This window comes from Chiloscyllium plagiosum, chromosome 12, assembly GCF_004010195.1.
Source record: "Chiloscyllium plagiosum isolate BGI_BamShark_2017 chromosome 12, ASM401019v2, whole genome shotgun sequence".
Lineage (NCBI taxonomy): Eukaryota > Metazoa > Chordata > Chondrichthyes > Orectolobiformes > Hemiscylliidae > Chiloscyllium > Chiloscyllium plagiosum.
This window is the reverse complement of record NC_057721.1, coordinates 12,583,191-12,607,165: the sequence shown is the minus strand read 5'-3', so window position 1 is coordinate 12,607,165 and position 23,975 is coordinate 12,583,191. Positions and strand designations below refer to the sequence as shown.

General features: G+C 40.9%; 1 protein-coding gene and 1 long non-coding RNA gene across 4 annotated transcripts in view; one reads left to right on the top strand and one right to left on the bottom strand.

Moving 5' to 3' along the window:
- The window catches only part of LOC122554988, a 114,025-nt gene extending 100,603 nt beyond the window's left edge, over window positions 1–13,422 (bottom strand). Inside the window, exon 1 of the long non-coding RNA XR_006313127.1 lies at window positions 13,316–13,422. This is a non-coding gene — a long non-coding RNA (uncharacterized LOC122554988). The remainder of the gene's footprint in view (window positions 1–13,315) is intronic.
- An 8,038-nt stretch (window positions 13,423–21,460) lies between these two features.
- The window catches only part of LOC122554987 (retinoic acid-induced protein 2-like), a 77,783-nt gene continuing 75,268 nt past the window's right edge, over window positions 21,461–23,975 (top strand). The window contains exon 1 of one of the 3 annotated variants that reach the window (XM_043700491.1): window positions 21,461–21,853. In XM_043700491.1, coding sequence (XP_043556426.1) covers window positions 21,836–21,853 — 18 coding nt within the window. In that variant the 5' untranslated portion in view covers window positions 21,461–21,835. Of the gene's footprint in view, window positions 21,854–22,523; window positions 22,887–23,315; window positions 23,835–23,975 lie in introns of those variants that run through there. The other 2 variants (XM_043700493.1, XM_043700489.1) reach the window with 2 other exon arrangements.

Here is a 23,975-nt window from a genome sequence, read left to right as displayed (position 1 = left end):
TCAGAGCAAGATTTCTCCATATTGTCATCCTTATCATGAAAATATGAGGCCCAAATCTGGACTCTTCAAACAAAAGAAACAGCCTCTCAACATTTACAGTGCTGAGCTCTTCAAGAAAATTATATACTTTTTAGTAAATCACCTCTCATTCTCCCAAACTCCAGAAAATGTACGTCATTCAATTCAATCTCTCCTCATAGGACAACTCACTTTTGGCAGGATGTTACTCACACCCCCCTACACATTAACAGCACAGAGGTGGAATGAGTGCAGAGTGTCAAGCTCCTGGGAGTCATCATCCACAACAAGCTTTCTTGGACTCTTCATGTGGACACACTGGTTACAAAGGCCCAACAACGTCTCTTCTTCATCAGGCAGCTGAGGAAATTTGGCATGACGGTGAATACTCTTGCCAACTTTTATAGGTGTGCTATCAAGAGCATTCTGTCTGGATATATCACTACCTGGTATGGCAACTGTTCCATTCACGGTTACAGAGAGTGGTGAACTCAGCCTGGACAATCACAAAGGCCAACCTCCCATTGATAGAATCCATCTGCCAAGCCTGCTGTGGAGGAAAGGCTGCCAGCATTCTCAAAGATCCATCCCACTCTGGCAATGTTTTTCTACAACCTCTACCATCGGGGAGAAGGTACAGAAGCCTGAACACGCACCAGCTGCTTTCGTAACAGTTTCTGCTCCCTGTCATTAGAATACTGAATGGACTCACAAACTCTTAATATTCATCTGTACCTGTGTTTTTGTTTTTGCCACTGTTTACCTATTATTTGCTATCTATGCTACATAACTATGTGATCTGTCTGTATTGCTCGCAAGACAAAGCTTTTCACTGTACCTCGGTACACGTGACAATAAATTCAATTCGATTCAGTCTGACATCCCAGTGAATCTTTGTCTCAACCTCATCGGGCAAATTTATCTATCCTTAGGTACACATAGCATACCATGTGTGGCATCACCAGATCCTTACATAATCGCAAGCAAGATTTATTTACAGTAATGTTCCAATTCCTTTAACAAGGCTAACCAAAGTGAATTCTTGACACAGAATGTGACAGAATTATGAAAACCTACTTAAACACCTACGTGGACAATGTCAGATTAAGCCTTTTAGTTCTGACATTGCCATTATAGGATCTCTGACATGTAGATTAGATTACTTACAGTGTGGAAACAGGCCCTTCGGCCCAACAAGTCCACACCGACCCGCCGAAGCGCAACCCACCCAGACCCAAGCCCCTACACCTAACACTACGGGCAATTTAGCATGGCCAATTCACCTAACCTGCACATCTTTGGATTGTGGGAGGAAACCGGAGCACCCGGAGGAAGCCCACGCACACACGGGGAGAATGTGCAAACTCCACACAGAGAATCGCCTGAGGCGGGAATTGAACCCAGGTCTCTGGCACTGTGAGGCAGCAGTGCTAACCACTGTACCACTGTGTACTAAATAAATGGATATATTCACATCATTCTCACTGAAAACATGGGTGTTGGTTATGTAGAAGATAACAGAAATTTGTATGGTGATAAACATCAAATCATAACAGAATAATAATAGATGAAACATAAAAATGTTGAGTGCAGGCCAGTGAAAATTCTTACACAGATTATTCATATAAATAACCAAAGAACTGCAGATGCTGGAAATCTGAGCCACTGTGCTGCCATACCTATCACCTGTCATTCTTCTGAACTCCAGAGAGTAAAGGCCAGCCTACTCATCATGAAATAACTCTTTTCTTCAGGGATTAATTGATTCTAATGGGCACATGTGTCCTTTCCCAAATATGGAAGCAAAATCTAAGGCACAGTATTCTAAATGGGGTACAACTCGAGTAAGACTTGTGTCCCAATCCCTTTGCAATAAAAGCCAAATTCTGCCTTCCTGGTTGCTTATTTTAACTGCATGCTAACTTTCTGTGTTCCTTGTGCCATTACAAATCATTCTGAACGCCAACTAAAACTAATAAGTCTCACGCCTTTTAAAAATAATTTTAAAATAATCTATTCTAATGGTATGTGGCACTTTATTGTCCACTCACAACCTATCCAGATCAGTGTAGCATCTTCTCACATCTTGCATTTCCACCTAGACTTGTTAAATGCAGAAAGTTAGATACATTCCTCATTTCTTCAGCTGGAGCCCAAGCATTGATCCTTGTAGCACACCACTGCCTGCTGCATCCTGCCAACTTGTAAATGACTTTTTTATCCTCTCTATTTGCCACCTGTCTGTTAAAAATGTTCTATCTATTCCAATATATTAGTACCAAATCCATAGGTTTTCTCTTGCATAGCATCATACAGCATGTAAACAGACCCTTTGGTCCAACCAGTCCAAACCAACCATAATCCCAAACTAGTCCCACTAGTAACATGCCACTGCCCGTACATGGTCCACATCCCTCCAAACATTTCTTATTCATGAACTTATCCAAATGTCTTTTAAACATTATAACTGTACCTGCACCCACCACTTCCTCTAGAAGTTCATTCCACACACGAACCATGCTGGTGTAACAAAGATGCCCCTCATGTTTTTGTTAACTCTTTCTCTGCTCACCTGAGAAAAAATCCCTAGTCTTGAAATCCCCCACTGTCAGAAAAAGACATTTATATCTACCCCTCATGATTTTATAGAGCTCTATAAGGTCACCCCTCAACTTCCTACGCTTCAGTGAAAAACATTCCAGCCTATCCAGTCTTGACCTTATAACCTTTTGTGTGGCATCTGATGGAATTACTTTGGAAATTTAAGTGTACAAGATCCACCGGTTCCCTTTTGTAGACACTACCACTTACCTCCTCAAAATCTGCAATAAATGCGTCAAACACAATTCTCTGTGTAAAATCATATTGGTTTTATCTGATCAAAATATGATATTCTAAGTGCATCATGAAGAAAATTCGTAATAATAGATTCCAGCAATCTCCTGACAACTGTTGCCACCAAACTGATGTTTCATTCCTGGTTTTCTTTCTCTCTCCTTTCTTGAATCATGATATTGTACTTGCTGATTTTCAATTTGCTTATTTTAGAAGAAGGAGAATTTTGAACAATTCTGACATATAAATTTTAATATGATCACTTACAGAGAATGTCTCAGAACTACAGATTACTGATGCTGAAATGCTGTCCATATTAAATATTTGCAGTATTTGCATAAAAAAGTGCTGAGATTGCAAAATGTTGACTACAAGTACACAAATTTCACAACGACATTAATATAATTGTTTGCTCTGTGTCTATGAGAAAATATGCAAAACGTATTCAAAATGTCCATGTTGGTCATGTATTCAATCTTTATTTTTTTTTGTATGAGAGGTGAAGTGGGTATTTTTTTTAGATACAATATTCCTTTCTGCGAGGCTCCCTTTGGGAGCCATCCAAAAAAACCATATGGTGCATGTTATAAAAGGGCTGTTTTGTATATTGCCTTCATTTTCAGGGTGTCATTAACAATGTGTTTTTTTTATATCAAGGCTGGTTCAGTGGAGAATGTAAGGTTACCACAAAAGTTCAACTAGTGACACATAAAATGAAAGCTGAGCGTTTAACAGCACAGAATGTTTTTTCAATTTGTTTCAACCAGAGATTAGACATGCTTTTGGATTACAATTAGAAATATAAGTCATTTTGACCTCTAATATTATTCTTAGCAACTGAAATTGCAGTCATTTTAAACAATGTTTGGATTTGGAAGATAGCCGATGATCTCATGTTTCATATTAATTGCCTGTTCCTCATCTCATGTCCATAACGTGGACTGTTCAAAATAGTGATTCTATAAAATTGAAAGCTATTGCACCAAGTTGAGATTTTTTTACAACAATTTCTTCCATTATTCACAAATTTATTTGGGAAAAACTGTGAAATAACCCAACATCAACTGTTAATCTCAATATTACTTCTAATCAGATCATCAGTACATAAGAAATGGGAGCAGGAGTAACCCATAGAACCTTTTAAGCTTTGTATAATAAGATCACAACTGATCTTTAATGTCAACTCCAGTCTAATTCCCACTATCCCTTGCTTGCCAAAAATCTATCCATCTCAGGCTTATATATATTCAATGACTGAACACCCACACCCATCTCAATGAAGAAGTTCCTCCTCGCTTGTGTTTGAAATGGCCATGTGCTAAACAGACCAAGCCTTCTATTTCAAGACTAACCCAGGCACTCTGATTACCCATTTAACATCTATACTGTAAATCCCTCTTATATTTCAATCAAATGTTACTGCAGCTAGGGCTATCCATGTGATTCTGTGAAAGATCACCACAGAAAATAGAAACCCAAAGAGGAAAGAAATATCATTATATTTCCTGATTTGTGCAAAGCATCAATATAAATTGGGATTGGGTTAAGGTGGATTGAGTACTCAAGCTATGGTCACTTCAATTATGACATTATCTCAATCCTTTGTGTTACTGTCTTATAACAATAGTTAATCATAAAAATGTCACAATTCACAAAAATCAGAGCCAATCACATCCTGAAAAAAGTTCAAGTGCTTTCATTGCCCATTTTGCCTTGAAATCCATGCCAAGATATGAAAATGACATTTCATTATTTGGCTATAGCTAAAAAAAGACATATTTTGTCAGTCTTGACTAATTAGAGTCAACTCAGCTGGTTTGAATTTCAAATTTAGCTTGGTAGCTAACTGCCAGTCATCATTGACTAGTGCATTCTCTATGGCAATGTCTCTACCAATGGAGGCCAACCAATCAGTACACTCTTCTCATTCATATATATATAATACATCCTGTTTTCCTTTATTATGCTATTTCTTACAATTTGTCCGAAGGAATGTGCAAGATGAAAAGCTTCAACACAATGCTCAATTGTTAAGCTAAACTCAAGTTCTGTACTTCCAGTTGACATTTTGTAACAATGTAAACACAAAACAATTTCAACAAGCAAAATGATCACAAATTAGTCAATAAACTGTTCTGTTTTCTAGCCACTACAAAAACGTTTGCTCTCACAGACATAATCCCACTCAAGATTTTCCTTCTGAGCAACTGTCTATATGGAGTTTGCACATTCTCCCAGTGTCTGTGTGGCTTTACTCCGGGAGTTCTGGTTTCCTCCCACAGTCCATAGGTGTGCAGGCTAGGTGAATTAGTTATGATAAATCGCCCATTGTGTCCAGAGATGTGCAGGCTAGGTGAATTAGTTATGATAAATTGCCCATAGTGTTCAAAGATGTGCGGGCTAGGTGAATTGGCTATGATAAATCGCCCATAGTGTTCAAAGATATGCAGGCTAGGTGAATTAGTTAGATAAATTGCCCATAGTGTCCAGAGATACGCAGGCCAGGTGAATTAGTTAGATAAATTGCCCATAGTGTCCAGAGATACGCAGGCTAGGTGAATTAGTTAGATAAATCGCCCATAGTGTCCACAGATGTGCAGACGAGGTGAATTAGCCATGGGAATTGCAGAGTACAAGAATAGGGCAGGGGAGTGGGTCTGGTTGGGATCCTCTTCAGAGGGTTGGTGTGGATTCGATGGGTAGAATGGCCTGTATTATGGACCTCATTTATCTCAATTACTTGATTATCCTCAGTTTTCTGCTCACATGAAACTTTGTTCGATTCTGTGCCTTAAAGCTCGGTGCTAACTAGATAAGTGCTTCAAAACTAGCACTGTTCTCACAGAGCCCAGAGGTTCCACTCCAGGACTTGAATATATAGTCTTAGCTAATGCTTAAATGCTGTGTTGATGGAGTACTATGTTTTAGATAATCTCAGCTCTTGTTTGCATGTTCAGCTGAATGCGGAAGATGCTATGACAGTTTTACTGAAACAAGACTTGGTCTCCTGGTCAAAACAACATAATCTACTATTTTTTTATTTATTGCTGTTTGGGACACCCTGCATACATCTATAACTTCCTGTCATTACCTATAAATCCTGACTGCTGTTGGAAAATAGGATATTGCTGTCGAAGCATGTTTGAAAGTGCTGGGGGATTAAGAAAACGCACTATATAAATGCAATTTTTTTAGTTCTCCAATGTGAATTTTTATTTTATGATTACTAATAAACATGTTGGTCTTTCTCTTCAATTCACAAAATGGCTTTTTATGCATTTGTCAGTCCCATTGCTGTCACCTACTTGGGTGACTCAGTAACCACTCACCATCTTACTTATTTTCTCTTAAGGCAGATATCCATATAACACTTTGGACTGGGTTTGAAGGCAATACTCATTTTTGGACTTAGATGACATTGATAAACTGCTTGAACTTTGTTCTCATAGTTTATGATACAATCTCAGCTCCTTGCAACATTACAGCTTTGAAGAGACATGAAAGCTGTTTCTGATAGATTTGTAGCTCTTTTTTCTGCTGGTTTAACAGCCTCAATGCCTCATAACTCCCCTGTTAAACTGTCTATCCTCTCCACTGCAACCCACCTGACCAACTCCAGCCCTCCAAAGCATCCTTTCAGCTTTTGCTCCACTTAAATTTTCCCAAAATCAATCTTCTGAAGTTCTTACTCTTTTCTCCAAGCATTCCCAGTCTCCAAGCTTCCAAGGTTGCTAGGATCCATATTTTTTAGCAATTCCAGGACGAGATTACCAACACTTCATACCCAAAACCAAACCCCTTTGTGCTCCAACACCTTAGATGCACCTCTCACTGAAACCCAAATTCTATTCAGACTTTCACCCATTACCCACCATGCTTTGCTCCAAGCCATGCCCTGTGCTTCCTCCATCACCAGCTAAGCCCAACTTCTCATTTTAACTATCTGTGTTGCCACATCACCCCGGTGACCTGTCCCATTCTGCAGTGATACAGTGCCTTTTCTACTGGACCATCCTGCATCATCAAAAAAAATCCAGATCTTGGAAAATTACATTATAAATTACAACTTAGAAACAGTCATAAGTATGCAATATTTCACAAATAGGAGGAGGCTTTGTGGCACAATCGCTAGTGTCCCTAACTCTGGGCCAGAGGTTGCAGGTTCCAGTCCTCAGGACTTGATGGCCATAGAAGCTGTGGTCAACCAAGTTGATTAGTAATTGCTAAGTCCTTCCAGTGTGCCTATGTCAGGTGGTAAAAGTGGGAGAACTTGCTAGTCTTCCAGAACTACATGTCAGCAGCAGTGCAATAGCCTCCTCATATTAAAAGATTGCATACACAGGTTCCTTCCATAAGCAAGTGTCATCTGATTCTGAGGGATGAACACACACACATTCACTCACTCACTCGCTGGTAATATGGAGACTGAACGATAACACACACAGTTCTGCCCACTGATGATCCAATGTTTTCAACCCTACACTTTCAAAATAGTAAGCAATGCAAATTTATTTTATCACTGGAAGGGCCATGCCACAACTTTTAGGTTTTGGTGACAAATAGAAGACAAATAGTGGTTAGCACTGCTGCCTCACAGCGCTGTGCAGGTCAGGTGAATTGGCCATGCTAAATTGTCCGTAGTGTTAGGTAAGGGGTAAATGTAGGGGTATGGGTGGGTTGCACTTCGGCGGGTCGGTGTGGACTTGTTGGGCCGAAGGGCCTGTTTCCACACTGTAAAGTAATCTAATCTAAAAAAAGAAAATAAATGCTACATGCATCTCAACAGGGGCAGTAAGCTATTACTCTTAATAGCAATAAATCCAGTCTTACCTGTGACTTTCTATGGGACTTTAGCATTGTAATATACTGTAAATCAGAGGGGCAAAATACTCTTGATTAAGTATCTGTGACTTGGTGAATAGGGCTGGCAACTGTTGATCTCCAGAACCAGTCACATCAAAGAATTACTAATAAGCAGCACAGGATGTAAAGTGGGTGGTGGCAATTAGAATTCAATGTCAAAGCAAAATATGAAATAAAGGGAAAGAAAACTGAGTCTAAGTGAATGAGAAATAAAAGGAGACAAAAAATCTGTTTATTATTTAATACTAATTTTGTATTGAAATTCTTAAAGAAATTAGACTTAATACAAGTATTCTTTGGCGGTAACTAAGACCTAGCATGCTATTAATAAAAGAACTTATATCTAAGTGGACAGACACTCATATCTTGTGGTGAATTTAAGAGAGGGGTGTCCAACATTTTTGTCCGAGGGGCTGCATTTCAATTCTTTCATCACTCATGGGGCTACTGAGCAAAGTTTGGAAAGAAACGGCATTGGAGATATATCTCATTCCTAGTGAAAAGCACTGAAAATGTGCAATTGATGAACAAGCTTCAAATGAACGGATTTATTTATAAGCTTAATTTGTTTTTACTATAATGAATACTGTGCTAGTGAGATATCTGATGTCAGATCCACTGCACCAAAAGGCATTGCTCAAACAATTGGCCACCAATTTTGACTGCCTTTCAGGATAATCATAGAGGAAACTATCAACATTCAGATTGTTCCCATCCTTGTTCCCCCTCTCCCACTCGTAGCCAGTCCCTCCCCTGATACCTGGAACTCCTTACCAACATTGTGGTTGTACCTTATCATTGCCTTCTCAAGGGCACTACGGATTGGGAGGCAAATGCTAGCAATGCCTAACCCATAAAAGAACAGAAATGTCTTTTGGTCCCCTGACACAGTCAGGGATATTGGTGATCCTCGAAAATTTTCAGAGAGGACCAGAAGGTAATTACTTCAAGGTACTCTGGTTATTAGGAAAGACTGGAAAGCTCTTTCTCTTTGCAATAAATGCTAGATCAAGAGAAAAAGTTTCCATGTGTGGCAGAATCCAAAACTAGAGGTCATAAAGATGTGATAGTTAGTAATAAATCCAAGAAGAAACTCAGGTCAACATTCTTTACCTTGAGAGTTGTAAGAATGTGGAACTAGCTGAGTAGTTGAGGTGAATATCATAGATGCACTTGGGGAGACTGGATAGGTACATGAGGCAGAACCTATAGAAGGCCTAACTCTCATGCCTCTTTGTCATTAACATAAGTCTGTAAAACATGAATTGATCAGCACTGAGCTTTTACAGGATGGAAGATGCAAAGAAAGAATTGAAACTATCAAATAGTAATTTAATTCTGAACAAAATGCTGCTTGAAACACTTACTATTAACTCGAGAGGTGACAAGTGGATCACACACTGCAATCTAAACCTGGTACAGCCTTCATAAGCTGGAGATTCTATTAAAACTATTAGAGATTTCAGCTACTTCTTGACTAGACAGGTATTGAATGTAGATGGGTACTTCTGTCATCTCAAGAATGGATTTATTTCACTTAGAACTGATAGTGAAGAAAAGACAGTTGCTGTTATGAATTTGCATTTTCCAAGTTTCCACACCTCTGTAACTGACAAAGAAAATGCTTGGATGTGATTGTGTTAGGGGTTAAAGCACAGTATTTTAGTAATATGAGGCATGATATACAATAATTGTATCACATTTGGTTGATTTAGGCAAATTTGGACCTCTGGTTCATGAAGCTTTCAACAGGTACATGTTTTCCTCACCTCAGGTCTATCTGTTACACACTAACTGATAGAATTAGATTGCAATGATTAGCCAACAGTTCTGAGTATTGTTGAATCATACAATTATAAGGGTGCTAGACAGCAAACCTGATGGATTTTCAACTTTTTTTTGCCTCATAAAATAGACCATTTTGATCAGCTGTGGGAATGTCATTCTGGTTGGAAGACAATACAAGGTGGGCAAGGGTAGCAGTAAATTAGCATCATTCTTGGGGTTAAGAGGCTACCTCATTGGATAAAATAGATACAATGGGCTGAAACTTACTTTTTATGTCTGGGCTTCAGTTTCACTGAGTTTCACACTGAGCTTTTTGTTGCAAAGTCTAACAAAATCTCTCACCTACCATACCAAATATCACCTCCCTAACCACCTGCCCTTCCCCGAGGGTGCATCCCTCATTACTTCCAGCCTCATTCACCCACTGTTCTCAGAAGTACTTGCCACTCAGTGGATATCCATCAAAGAACTAGCATCCTTGGTGCCCATGCCATTTTCTCTGCACCCAAACATTGGTAATCTGATGTTGTCTCTGCCACCACAAAGTAATGCCACAGAAGCCGCAAAGCCACACTGCTCACTCCACATAGGTAGCACTGCCAACACTCCCTCTCAGACACAATCAACTACTCTCTCACCTTGCTCACTGCTTAACCATCAGGCACACTCTTTACCTGTCCTTGGCTAAATGCAATCTAAACACTCTCTAAGTCACTGCTAGTTTGTTCCCAGTACCCACTGTAGACCCATATCTTTTCATTATCCAGTAGGGTAACATCACAGGCAGTTAAGCAATTAGACAATGTTAATAATAAGCCAGAAAAAGTGAACAAAAACAAAATGATTGGAGGCTGCAGTTTGCCCCCACAATGCAAATAAAATGCCGGCATCTTGACCAATGACTATTTTATGTTGCATGTTGAGCTGCTGCACCCAAGTCCCATCTAGTGGAACAAAGTGTTGATCAGGTCCTATCAGATTTATAGCATCTGAGGTGATGGAGCCCTGTCAGCAACAGGAAGAGCTTCCGCCTCCCCAATGTCCTCATCCTCCTCCTCAGAACACTGCTTCCATCCCCAATTCCTCACCATCTATCACACCACCTCATTACCTGCTTCAATTGTGCAAAATCCAGAATGTCAGGATGATAGAGCATCCCCAGACCAGTCCAGCAGTTGATGTGCAACATTAGCAACTGCACTGACCACTCCATCATGGCTCTGGATGAAGCATGGGCAGCATTCTAACTGCAAGGAGAAAGTGAGGACTGCAGATGCTGGAGATCAGACCTGAAAATGTGTTGCTGGAAAAGTGCAGCAGGTCAGGCAGCATCCAAGGAGCAGGATTCCTGAAGAAGGGCTCGTGCCCGAAACGTCGATTCTCTTGCTCCTTGGATGCTGCCTGACCCAGCGACACATCTTCAGCATTCTAACTGCATTCCACATCAGTCAGGGGATTGTGCAATGTTATCAGGGAGTAAGACAGGTTCTTAGTTCCTTGAACAGTCACTAGTGTCATACCCTGCAGACTGGAGCTACACATATTCTTGCACACAGTGAGACATGCAGCACTCCAATAATGAGAGACATGTCTCCATCCTTCGTTCAGGTACAGCCTCAGTGTGTGCAGTAACCTGGGAAAGGTGCTACAATGGCTGAAGGACCTGTACATTACATCGGAAAAGGGGTGTCTGCTGTGCTCTGACCGCCCTTTCCATCCTGGACCACCTTCAATCATTCAACTTTCCTTTGTATTTAGTACAAAATGTCTTAATACTTACAAGATAGTTGATGAAGCAATTGCCTCTGCCTCCCACTGCATCCTTTGTTTCATATTATGAGTTGCTCTTGGCAAGCATTCATCTCTTTTTAAGTCATTGTCATTAACTTCTGCATTTTTGATATGTTAATAACAAGGTGCAATGATATAGTGCAAACTACCTTTGACCGGAATTTGAATAATAGCATATTCACTCGGCATTCATTTCAAGTGGAGAATGAATTGATTGCAAATTAGCTGCAGTTCACAAATGCCTGTTTCATGTATTTACCCCTTCAAAGTCCTAGCATCCAGCAGACATGGATCCCACGCAATCACCCATCAAACTAACACAGACTCTGCCCATTTAGGTGCTGGCCTTGTTATTTTCCAGTTCCATTTAGTATCGAAGGAATGAGAAGCGATGGCAGGAAACGCAGCTTGTAGTAAGCACAGGGATTCGCCCACTCGCCAGGTACCCCACAGAACTTCTATGACCACTTTTACCCGGCTGCCCATTTCCACCCATCCCCCTCCCACCACATTGACCTTTGGATCCAACTTTCCTCTGACAGATCACTTCAGCAGAAGTGGTCATTATTTCTGATGAGAGACCATTGGTCATGGGCCAGCTTCGATTGAGGGTCCCATTCAAAACATGAAGTCACCTTCATCTCTCACTCTGATGTGTTATGCTCTGTGCATTTTCCATTAAAATTATGTTTCATTTTCTGTGCATCACCTGCTTGATAAAATACCCAAATAAATGATGTTGAGGTTGGCGACATACTAATATCATGCCCCAGAACATAAATAATTATTTTTGTAATGTCATCATAAAACTTTGTATCTAAGTCACCAAAAGACAGTAAATATTCTCCTCATAACAAAGCACTTAACATTCAACAAACATTTGCATAAAAGTTTCTATTCTCGACTGTCATCCATCATGTGCTTATCTTAAAATAGTATCTCTTCAATTTTTTTTAATGGAGCTTACCCCCTTGTCTTTACTTTTTAACAAATATTTATAATGTCTCTGTCAAATCCCGCACGAGTGTCTCATTTTGTCTGATTACAATCCTTGCTACTGTGGTCCAAAAATCTCCATACAAATATCATCCAAAGAAGTTGTGTTGTACTTTCCTCAGGCCCTTACAAAATGGAATCCAAAATTGTGCACTGTATTCCTGATGAGCCCCAGCCATTGTTCGGTACAGAGTCCTCATGCACTTTGTATTTAAGCACTCAATATAATTCCTATAATACCATTTAATGCCTTTACTGCCCTGTTCACCAATTTATAATTATTCATCTATTTCCATTAGATCCTTTCGTACCTCTATTTTCAGCCATTTAAGTTCCTTTTCTATTTTTTTTAATGCCTCACAGCATCACATCTCTGAGAGTGAGGCCCACACCAAAGGTCTTGGCAGTGTAAGGTCCAGCCTGTCCATCTCTCTCCTCCTCTGTGTCAGTGAGGAGAGTCCCACTGGGGACAACACTGTGAATGATTATGTTCTCCTCCCACATTTCATTCCATGCCTATTGAATTTGAATATGGGATCCAATCTGGACAATGGTCTCTGGTGGTGGGGGTGTTTCTTTGATACAAAAGTATCATTTACAACTGAGGAGCTCCTGTTCTTTGTTCTATATTGGAAACCGAAAGCACATGATGTGTTAGGGACATGGATTAACAGAATGATTGCTTGGGGAAAGAAAAGTAATTGAAAGCCTGAGAAGGAATCAGTGGGTGATGTCAGAAGGTGTAGGTATGGCCGTGATTATTAGATGATCCATTCTGAAAGTGGACTTCCTTCCTTCTAACATGAGTGGGTGTAGGGGAGAGAACTTTGCGAAAACAGCATTAATTAAAGGTGAATTTTGAAGTTTGAATTAAAGATGAAACCTGTATTAGTCGACCCAAGTCTTCAATATTGTGTTGGTGAATCTGCACCCATGCCAACGAGGACTCTGACTAATGTTCAAGCTATCAGTGGAGCTGCACCTCCTCACTGGTCGCCACTGGCTAATCTGCATCCGGTCTTACCTCAAGTGGTCCAGACATTTTCGAGCCAACTTGTTCAGAGATTCTATTGCACACCCCTGGAGCAGGTTTAACTTGGACTTGGGCCGCCTGTCTCAGAGGTAGGGATATTACCACTGCACCACAAGAAGCCCTGACTAACCTGAATGTTGTGTGCCTCTGGGGAGGGTGTGACAGAATGGATAGAAGGAAGGGAGTGGTTGATTATTGTGTATGGGCGTTTGGGGGCGGAGTGGTGATTATTGTTTGAGTGTGTATATAGTAGGGTGGTGGAGAGGCTAATTAGAGACTGTGTGTTTGTATGTGGAGAGGTTTCATCAACACTTTAGTTACCCGGAAATATGGGCAGCTTGGCCGACATCTGCAGGAGTACATAAAATAACATTTTTGTGGAGTACTTTACGACACAGGCTTTCACATTTAAGTGATTATTATATAATATGCGAACTTTATTGAATACTGAACGCTACTTTGCCAATTTATTGCAGTTTTGCTTTTGCTGAGGTCACCTTCATTTTTAAGTGTTGAAGTGGGGTGACATTGGAAAACAGTTCAGGCGGTATTGAGTTAGTTATCACAGCTGTCTGCAGCTTGTTGGTGCAAACATTTCTCACAATTCACCTTTCCTTAAGGCCGAGCCAGCTCCACTGTACGGTCCCATTTCTGAATGCAATGATCAGAAATCTCTGTTTTTGTTGGTATTTCTCCCTAAGAGGCCGAAGGGATGACCTAAACTAAGCTGCAGTTCCCACTGCCCATCATTTGCTGCTCTCAAAATCCCTTGAAACTGAGCAAGGAAGAAATAAAAGGCAGAGAAAGTACGCTCGTAGAGCCCTTGGTGATACGGACGTGAACAGAATGCCTTTTCAGATTCAGAAATTTGTTATCCAAAAGCAGTGACGGCAAATTTATTTAATAAATAACAGATCCGGAGTGTCTGAGCTTTTAATAAACAACGCAGAATCTGGGACTAAAGCATTTTAGAGCCCTGTTCTCTCACTCACAAGTTACAATCTGCCATGGATAAACAGAGCTTGTTATTAAAAATAACTGAGATTCGCATGGCTGAAATACTCGACCTATCTTTAAGTGGCCCTATCCTGCGCATAGATCTGCAGCCTGTCAGTATTGGCGATATTGGTAGAACGGGCCACCTCCCCGTTGGCTGAGCGCCGACCCTCGGGCTGAGCGATTGCAGGGAGCCCCCCGGCGACTGACAGCGAGCTCCGGGAGGCATCGCACGGCGCTGCTGATCAGACCGCGGCCATCCAGAGAAGCGGCTCATTCATCAAACTGCATTGCTGCCTGATCCCCCACCCCGCCCCGAGAACGGCGCGCTGCCATCAATGGGAGCGACTTGATAGCGAACCCATTTTGCAAGTTGGCTGTGTACGTGCAGAACAAACAAAAAAAAACGCCGGGCTGCTGTTTCCTGTGGACTGACAGTGGCAGATAACGATCAAAATTCTGCACAAAGCATCCAGGTGTCGGCAGGGGCCTGGAGCCCAGAGAGCTGTGGGTGAATGTAACCCTCTCTAACACAACTGCACACCATTGTCCAAACTGAAGGCCGCCACTTTACACCGCAGGTTGAATTTGCCAAACTCTATATTCTACAAGATTTTCCATTTCTACTGTATTTTAGCATGCTTGTTATGAAAAAGAAAATCGAGTGACTGACCAGCACGCGAGGATTATCATAAATTGTGCGTTTTGCATTATTTCTCGTACAATACATGAATGTTTGTCTTTATTATTATGAGCCCACTTCCCTAAATAAACATGCAGAATGTGACGGGCAGCAATAAACATACAATCATTCCCAAAAAAGTGCAAGTAAATATATTTTAGTTTAATATGATTAAATTGGTATTGGGTAAAGGTCTCGGTTCTTTTGCAACAAACTGACTGAAATGAATTGCGAAAAGACTTCACAACTTTTGTATTTGCGTAAATTACACTTCTGACAGCCTTTTTTTCTCTCAGCGAGTAATTGCATATGTATACCAGAGCCCGAGCTTCAAAAGCCTGGAGAGGGGAGAATTTATTGGTTTTGCAACAAGTGCAGCAAACATTGAATGGTGTACAGTTGAAAGCCTTACACTTTAGGGGGATCTTGACTATTTATCTCTTAACAGTTAGTACTAAGAGCTTATATTTGGTTCGATACAAAAATTCGATACAAAAAAATCCCTTTAATAGTATAATGCCCCCCAATATGTAATGCATAATAATTCTGCATTTGTCATTTCAAATTGCTTCAAAAATGTCAGTTTCTTCCTTTACACAAAATATTTGAATATAACCATGCCTGCTGGCTCAACCAAAATCTGCTTGAATTAGCCTAATTAAATCCCATTAACAACGGCTTATTACCATTAAGCCCACCAGAAATCACTCAGCTGGTCTCTCACCATCTGCCTTCCCTGTGGGCAGTGTTTTATGTGAGCTAAAAGCATTACAAAATGCACAAGATCAACGTTAGAGAAATGAATTGTTTTAATAAAAGTTCCCTTTTATTGCCATTCATTTTGCAAAAAAAGTGGATTATTTTCAAACTTGTGCACATGGAACTAATTCAAGTTTATAGCCCAGAATATTACAAACTCTCTTAAAATACCCCACTGTGTCTCAGATAGTTTAATTTTGACAATTAGAATTTTCTTCTTAATTTCAATTATTGTTTCCAACTTTCTTGGTTAGTTGGAAGCAGCTTTCTTATTTAGTTTTCCAATTCAGTTTTGGCCTAGGAAAATAAATGGAAAATGGCACCAATTAATTTTTGCTGCATTTTTACTTTTGGTTCAACCAGCCTGGCACCATTTTATGGGGAGTGAGCAGACGGTATGGATGTAAGGGAAAGGGGTGCACTCAGCTCTCCTCTCCTATTGTCCAATTCCAAATGCTTCAGATGAATTAAATGACTGGCAGCTTTCTGGTCCTAACATCCTCAGTGACATCAGTAGCCACTGTTGGGATTATAACTGTCCCCAACTGCATTTTGCATATTCCATGATAACATAGGGAGGTGGGTGTTTTCTCTGGGCTAAACTGAACTGGGAAGGTGGTGGGTGAAACATGCTAGTGATCAAGGCAGTGGGAGCCTGTAACTGGAAACTGGGCTGTGAAGAAAGCATCTAACCTTTCCCACCACATGCCAAAGCTGTATTATATACAGGCATCTGCAGCCTTTTTGACCTTACCCTGCCTCTTAGCTATGCTTAATCGACCTATTCAAATGTGTTGTGATATACCTCTGCAGTGAGTGAGACTTGAGCCCAAGGCCTCTGGCCCAGGAGACAGGGACACTACCACTGTGTCATAAGATCTCGCATAAGCATCAAGACAGCTGTCTCAACTAGAGTCTGACTCTCTTTCGTCTATCTCCTATGAATTTGCAGAAAAATCTACTAATTGGCCACTTAAGGACCAAGTAGAATAGCACAAGAGTGAATGGGCTGCCCAATTCCTCCCCACTCATAAAATTGTAATGGGGTCATGGGCTAGTGGATAGGAGAAGAGATAAGCACATGATATGTTCCAGCTCCCCTAACCAATCTGCCCATGTAAAGTTCCACCCTACAAATTGGTCAGTTGACATACTGTCTCTTTTGGTCCAGTCTAAAAATTATCAATTTGTTTGGGGGGGGTTTGGCAAGAAGTCAGTTTGCAAACTACTCTGCTACTCTAGAGTTAAAGCATGAGCTTCTTTCCTTTTGCCAATCTGGAACAACGTGTACCTTGAAGTTATACAATGGGTCCTTCATGGTGATTAAAATGGACACAGTAACTTTATTAGTCTGACCAGTTAATGAAAGATTATATTTCAACTACCATTTGAAGACTCTATTGTGTAAAACCAGTCTCAAAGATATTTGTTGTGAATTGTTTTCACTTTATTATATGCTAACAAAACACTTCATTAAATAGATACAAAATAACCAAAAAAATAGAGTGAATTGTGTAATTGTGTAATCTAATCAAAGGATTTACATAATATTGTAAAGTGGAGGAGTGAACTTCAAGTACTTTGCAGCTACACTAGTATCTGAGCCCAAAGATCCGATTGCACATTTGAATGCAGTCCTTATTATCCATTGAATTGAATACACGCACTATTTCATTTCTGTGGGTGTGGGCAGTATTCAATTTGAAGCAATGTTCATCTTTTGACTTAAACCTACCAAAATACAGGTCATTCTGCTATAACACATGTTCCTTTGCAATCTGTGCTATAAAAAAATCGTACTGTAGAAGACTGTTGATAGAATGTCACTACATCCGCTCAGCAAAAAGTTCACAGTATCCAAACAGTGCCCACGATTCGTCAATTACGTTATAGCAAATTCATGTCGATGAAACGCATGTTATAGTAGAACAACCTGTAATATCTAGAGGCAATTACAGGGAAGTTCTACCTCTCCTCATGTAGAACAGAGTGAGTATGAGAGCAGTACTTCCATCTTTGGGTTAACAGCTAAGTTAATCTACAGGAATGGAAACTGAGCAATTTGTTGACCATCACACAAACAACGACGTTTATGAATAAATAGATGTCTCAATTCCCAACATCTCTTAATATGCATAATTATAACTGACAATGTTGTCACGCACAAACTTCTTAGGGAGAATGGAGTCATGTTGGCTGCCACTTCAGGAAATCGGAACTGAAAAATTGAAAAGATAACTGCTATGTTCATGTAATGTAGGGTTAAGAATTGAACAGCTGTAGATAATTGATCCGAAGAAGAGGATGCACAATTACACTTGGTAATAAACCAAAAAAATCTGTCAAATGCTTAAGCTATGAGATCAAAGAGCATGAATATTGCATGCCTAGCTCACTTGGTTTAGATTTTCCTAATTTACCAGCTGCATCTTGCATTTTGTTGTTAGTGTGCACACACATGTACATTTAGTGAAGGGATCTAGCTATCATAGAAAACAACTTTGAACTTAGCATGACAGTGTTGGCACTAGAATATCATCATTTTGCGATTGGTCAAAGATGGGACATTTTGGTAGCAAACTGTAAGAAAACACTTTGTTGATGTTTTTAATTTTAATGTTGATGCAAAAGCAAAATAATGAAAAACATTAGTCTGTGTTAAAAGCTATCATTATTCATTTCTGAGTTTATAAATCATAAACGTTTAAATCATCTGTCTTGTAAAATAACATCACATGACAATGCTGTAACATAATTGTTTCCAGGCTGTTATTCCAAGATGTCTAGTAGTATCTGTTATGTCTGGTGAGTGAAAACTTTAGCAAATTATCCCCCCAAAAATTCAATAGCAACAACTTGCATTTACATTAAGCACTTATTATAGTCAAACATCCCAGGTAGCATGACCACAAAAAGAATAATAAGCACCATCAAAGAAATACATTTTGAGGAATAACTTAAAAGAGGACAGGGCGTTAAACAGCTAAAAAAGATTGGGAGGTAAATTACAGAACTTTGAGCCAATGCAATTGAAAGTACAGCACTTATGATAAAGCAAAGGAGATTGTGAATGCACAGGATGCAGAACTGGAGAAGTATGGAGATTTGTAGGAGTAACAGACATTGGGAGGAGTGTGTTTATGTAAGGATTTGCACTCAAGGCTGGGAATTTTAAATTTGAAACATTGTGAAACTAATGGCCAATGCAGTTCAGAAAGCACACCTTGAGTGGGTGAATGGCATGTTGCAAATTAGGACTCAGGCAGTACAATTTTTTTATTAGGTGAAGTTTACAGAGTTGAAGTAGGGAGCATGGAAATAGTTGAATTTGGAGGTAACAAAAGAATATATGAGGGTTGCAGCTAGCTAATTGGGCTGGGAATTGAAATTATGTGATCAGTGGTTTGGTGGCAAATGGTAATGTGATGAAGAGGCAGGTCTTATGAACATAGAGGACTCAATCAGAGTATGACAATAGATAGAGGAGAGGTCAGAGAAAGGTACAACTTCAAAATCAAGTAGTTTCACTGAGCCAAAGAGATACTAAATTGCAGCTCACATTGCAATGTGATTGGCAAGTAACGATGAAGACAATGAGCCATGGAATATCTGTAGTCTGCATTCTTAAGGTTCTTCCTTACACATAAGAAAATACAGTTCAGTATATGCATGGCATGATACAGCACTGGGTGCTGCTACATTAACCAGATGAGAATAAAAGCACTGCAATTTGCTTATTGCCTTCCATGACGTTAGGGCATCCCACAGCACTTCACATGCAATTCAAATGTCTTGGACATAAGAGTATCACCACTGAGCCAAGTCACTGTGTCTAACAGGAATGTATTTGCTGATGAAAGGCAACTGAAGAGTTCTGCTCAAAGGATTTGTACATAGTCAGTGAAATATATTGTAATACCACCTTTATAGTAGAAAGAATCCATATTGCTTGTATCTGGTGATAGAAACAAATTTATTGCTCACAACATTAGGTATTGTTGGCATTGGGATATGGTGCTCCTTCCTACTCAGTCAGCAATAGGGACAGTTTAATTCACAATGCTCCAACAAAGCAAAAAAAAAATTAACTAATTTTCTGGAATAATTTAATGAGGAATACATGAAAAGTGTGAGGTGATGTACTTGGAAGAGGTAACAAGATAACGGAGTATTCAAGACACTAGGAAGATCAGAGGAACAAAGGGATCTTGGAGTGCTTGTCCACAGAAGGCCGCAGGAGAGATTAATAGAGTGGAGAGCTTATGCTCAAAACGTCGACTCTCCTGCTCCTTAGATGCTGCCTGACCAGCTGTGCTTTTCCAGCACCATACTTTTTGACTCTGATCTCCAGCATCTGCAGTCCTCACTTCCTGCGAGGTTAATAGGGTGCTTAAGGTGGTATATGGGATACTTGTCATTATCAGGTTATATATTTATTTGGCACAGATTATATGAGCAAGGAGGTTATGTTGGCACTGGTTACAGCTTACACTGAGTGGGTGCAGAGGAGATTAAGCAGGATGCTGCCTGGTTTGGAGCAGTTTGGCTATGAAGAGAGGCTGGAAAGGCTTAGAGCAGAGACAGTTGAGAGGGACCTGATTAAGGTGTATAAGATTGAGGGACATGGACAGAATCGATAGGAAATAGTTGTTCCCATGTGTTAAAGGATCAAAACACAGGGGCATAATCTAAAGGCGAAGGGCAAAAGGGGATTTGAGGGGGAAAAAAATCATCCAGTGGAATCTACAACCCACTGCCTAGTGGGGTAGTAGAGATAGGAAACTTCATAACCTTTAAAATGTATTTTGATGAACCCTTGCAATGTCATAATATTCAAGGCTCTGGGCCAGGGAATGGATGGGCTGCAGAGCCTCTTCTGTGCCCTATGATGCTATGAAATGAGGTTAAAAAGCAAATTCTGGGAATAGAAGCATGAAAGAGGGCATTGGGCAATTATTTGGATTTTTAAAAATGTGCAAAGGTATAAGAAAAAGGTAAGAGATTGGCAGTGAGTTGTAATGCTCGTTTGAAGAGGCAGAACCAGGCACAATAGGGCTGAGTGGCCTCCTCCTGGGCCATAACACCGTGACAGTGAAGTAAATAAAAGGTCAGTTGGCAGCTGGAGAAATTATTAATCTGGCAGAGACATTTTGCTCGAACTCAGTGGCTGAACAATTGCTTCAGCAAATAAGGTAAAAGCGAGTTGGCATTATGAGGACGGAATACACGACTATGTAAGTATTTCTTAAAGAAGGAGATCGCACATACGAAATCATTGCCAAGTTTAGGGGTGTAGACTTAGGAAACTACAATGGTTATTGAAAGTTTTCATCAAACGTCCCTATTTCACGCCAATATTCCCCAGCACCATGATAAGGCCCTGAGGCCTGTAACCTGTTTTGAGACTCAATACCTCTTTGATACTATAATGAGGTAGAATGTGCAGATTATTAACTGTAGTGGGCGTGCGTGCGAATGGGGGAGGAAGGCAAGATGACTGGTGTTTCAAAATAAAATATTTTCATGACCCCCCCCCCCCACATTAAGTTGATTTGAAAATGAGAGAACTCCGTCTAAATTTACAAATCTATGATGACCCCAGCCGAAAGGGATAGGGGGAAGGGGAGGGGGGGGGGGGGAGGGAGAGCTGTTGTATTTGCAGCATTACACAGCTGGATAAGGTGAGCCCCGACTCGTGAAAATGAGTCTGAAGGCACAGGAGGCACTGAATCCCAGTGGCTGGGATATTGATGGCACTGCGTGCGCAGCCTGTCACCTCTCCAGCAGGGAAGGAGTCCCTGGGATCAGAGTCCACATCCTGACAGGAGCGCTTCCAAACAATACGGATTATCTCTGAAATAACCCCCTCCTCCCCGCCCCCCCCCCCCCCCCCCCCCCCCCCCCCCAACACTCTCACCCACCCACAACACCAGCAGTTAACAACAACGATCGCCAAGCCAGGCAGAGAGAAGGGGATGTAACCAGAGGAAGCTGCTGTATACTGTACGAGCCGAGGCTGCTGCTGTCTGAATTCTCTCTCTCTCTCTCTCTCTGCTTGGGGAAAAAATACGGGAATGAATGAAGACAGAAAGGTAAGTGTCAGGACAAAACATGGGCGAGAATCCTTCATTTGTTGAAACAAAAGAGTCATTTATTAACAAATATCCACAGTGTAGCAAGCAGAGACCCATTGTAACCCAGTCTGCGAATAAGGAATTGAACTCCTCATCCCTGTGTCCGTGAACGCATTGTATTTATTTCAAAGACCCATGTTCCCAGCTAATGCTGCCGATACTCTGCCTTTCTCTCTCTATTCCTCGGTTTATTTTTCCTCCTGCTGTTATCATTTTCAGTCTTGCTGTCTTTTTATTGGGGGTTGTGGGGGGTGGAGGGGAGGGGTACCTCGGACCCTTGTGGAGATCCAGCTCTGCCGTTTTGCGTGAATCGACGTGTCCTGATGATCCCCATGATCGGGCCTTGACTGGATACCAACATGCATTTTCTTTAACACTGGCCATCCAGTTGCCCCCCCCCCCCCCCCCCCATTCACCTTGCTCCCCGTGCAAAATGAATCGAGGGAAGTGAGTTAGGCATGGGGGGGTGGGAGGGAAGAGAGCAAAAGATAATTTGAAACCCCGATCGTGACAATAAAGGGGGATTTATCGAACGCTTCCCACCCCAGTCACAGCTTTATATGAAACAAGATTAATACCGACTGTAAATGCCTCACGTACAGGCGGTTAGAGCTGTTTCCTGTTAGATTTGAAGACGGGGAAGACCCTGACAGTGCCTGGCTACTGCTGTTACACTGGTGTTGACAAACAAGGGGATACATTTGTATTCACTGTAACTGTATCACCCTCTGAAATCAGCGAATTTCCAAACACCTGCAAAAACAAACATTATCTTCCATCATTGCTGGCGGCGGAAGGTGCTGTTCAGATGGATTTACACAGCCAGAGAGGGGGAAAAAAAGACGCCAATTTTTCAAAAAAATTTGCCGAAGCCTTAATTTGCTATCGCTCTGAAAGCAGATCAGGCACGTTGCTTTTTGGTTCATTTTTACTTGTTCCCCCATTTTTAGTTTGGATTGACACGTCTCCCATGTAAAGTGCCGCGTTCCAGGTGAGTGAGATATTGCCTGTCTCCCACCAAAAAGAGATGAAAATTATTATGCTTTTGTTCCTTCTGATGATGAATGGACATGACAGGCAGTGTTTATTTAATTTTTAAATATAGCGAGTTCCTTTTACTGTTTTAATTTATGTAAAGCAAATTGTATAAAAAGGTCTGATTGTATAAAGTGGAACCTTTGACTATAACTGCTGTTTGTAAAGCCGGCGCTCTGCTTTGCCCTGGACGCAGCGCACTGTTTATTGAAATGTGGCGACAATGTTGTGTTTTGAGCCGAGCGAGGAAACCGCAGTGTCGTTTTATAAAAGCGTAGGAATATTCAGAGGTTTATTATTAAAACGCGCGTTATCAAAATGCAGCGCTGAACAAAGCCAGGCTCAGCTTCAGAAGGACGGGGACCTTTTGTGGGGATAGGGCTAACCGAGGGGCCGAATGGCTTCAGTTCCGATGGAAATGTACCTGCACTTCATTTCCTGAATTGTTTTTGCTGGTAAACTGGCCAGTCGGAGCAAAGGGCTGAAGTCAAGTATTAATTTTACGGCATTCTGTAAATTGGCAGCAGTTTAGAAGTTGAATTGGGTAACGTTGGCTGGCTGATCAGTTAGTAAGGAAACCTGTTTTGCACGCCTCGCGAATCGGCGCCGCCAAATTCCGTGTTTTGATAACACGCTTTGCAAGGATAGAAACTTGGGAATGCCTAATGTGATCATTCTGCAGAGATGTTATTGGCTTGGGCGGACCGCATTTCATTTAGCCCGGCTAAGGACAGTCGCCCGCTGACTGTCAACGAGAAGATTTCTAGCTGAGTTGTTTGAAATGAAGCGTGCATTGCATCCGAGTATGATAGCTAGTGTCTGGGTGTCCTGGTGGCGATCGCTGTGTTTTCTCAGTCAGCCTTTGAAGTCGAAAAGAAACATCACTGACAATATTCGAAAGCGGGTAAGGGATTTCATCTTGACCATGCTGACATTGCAGTAAGACTAATATATTCTCAACTGCAGGCAGCCATTATTGAATAACTTTATCTACACCGATTTTGTTTAAAAATTAATTTAGACGATATTCCAAGCTCGAACTGCT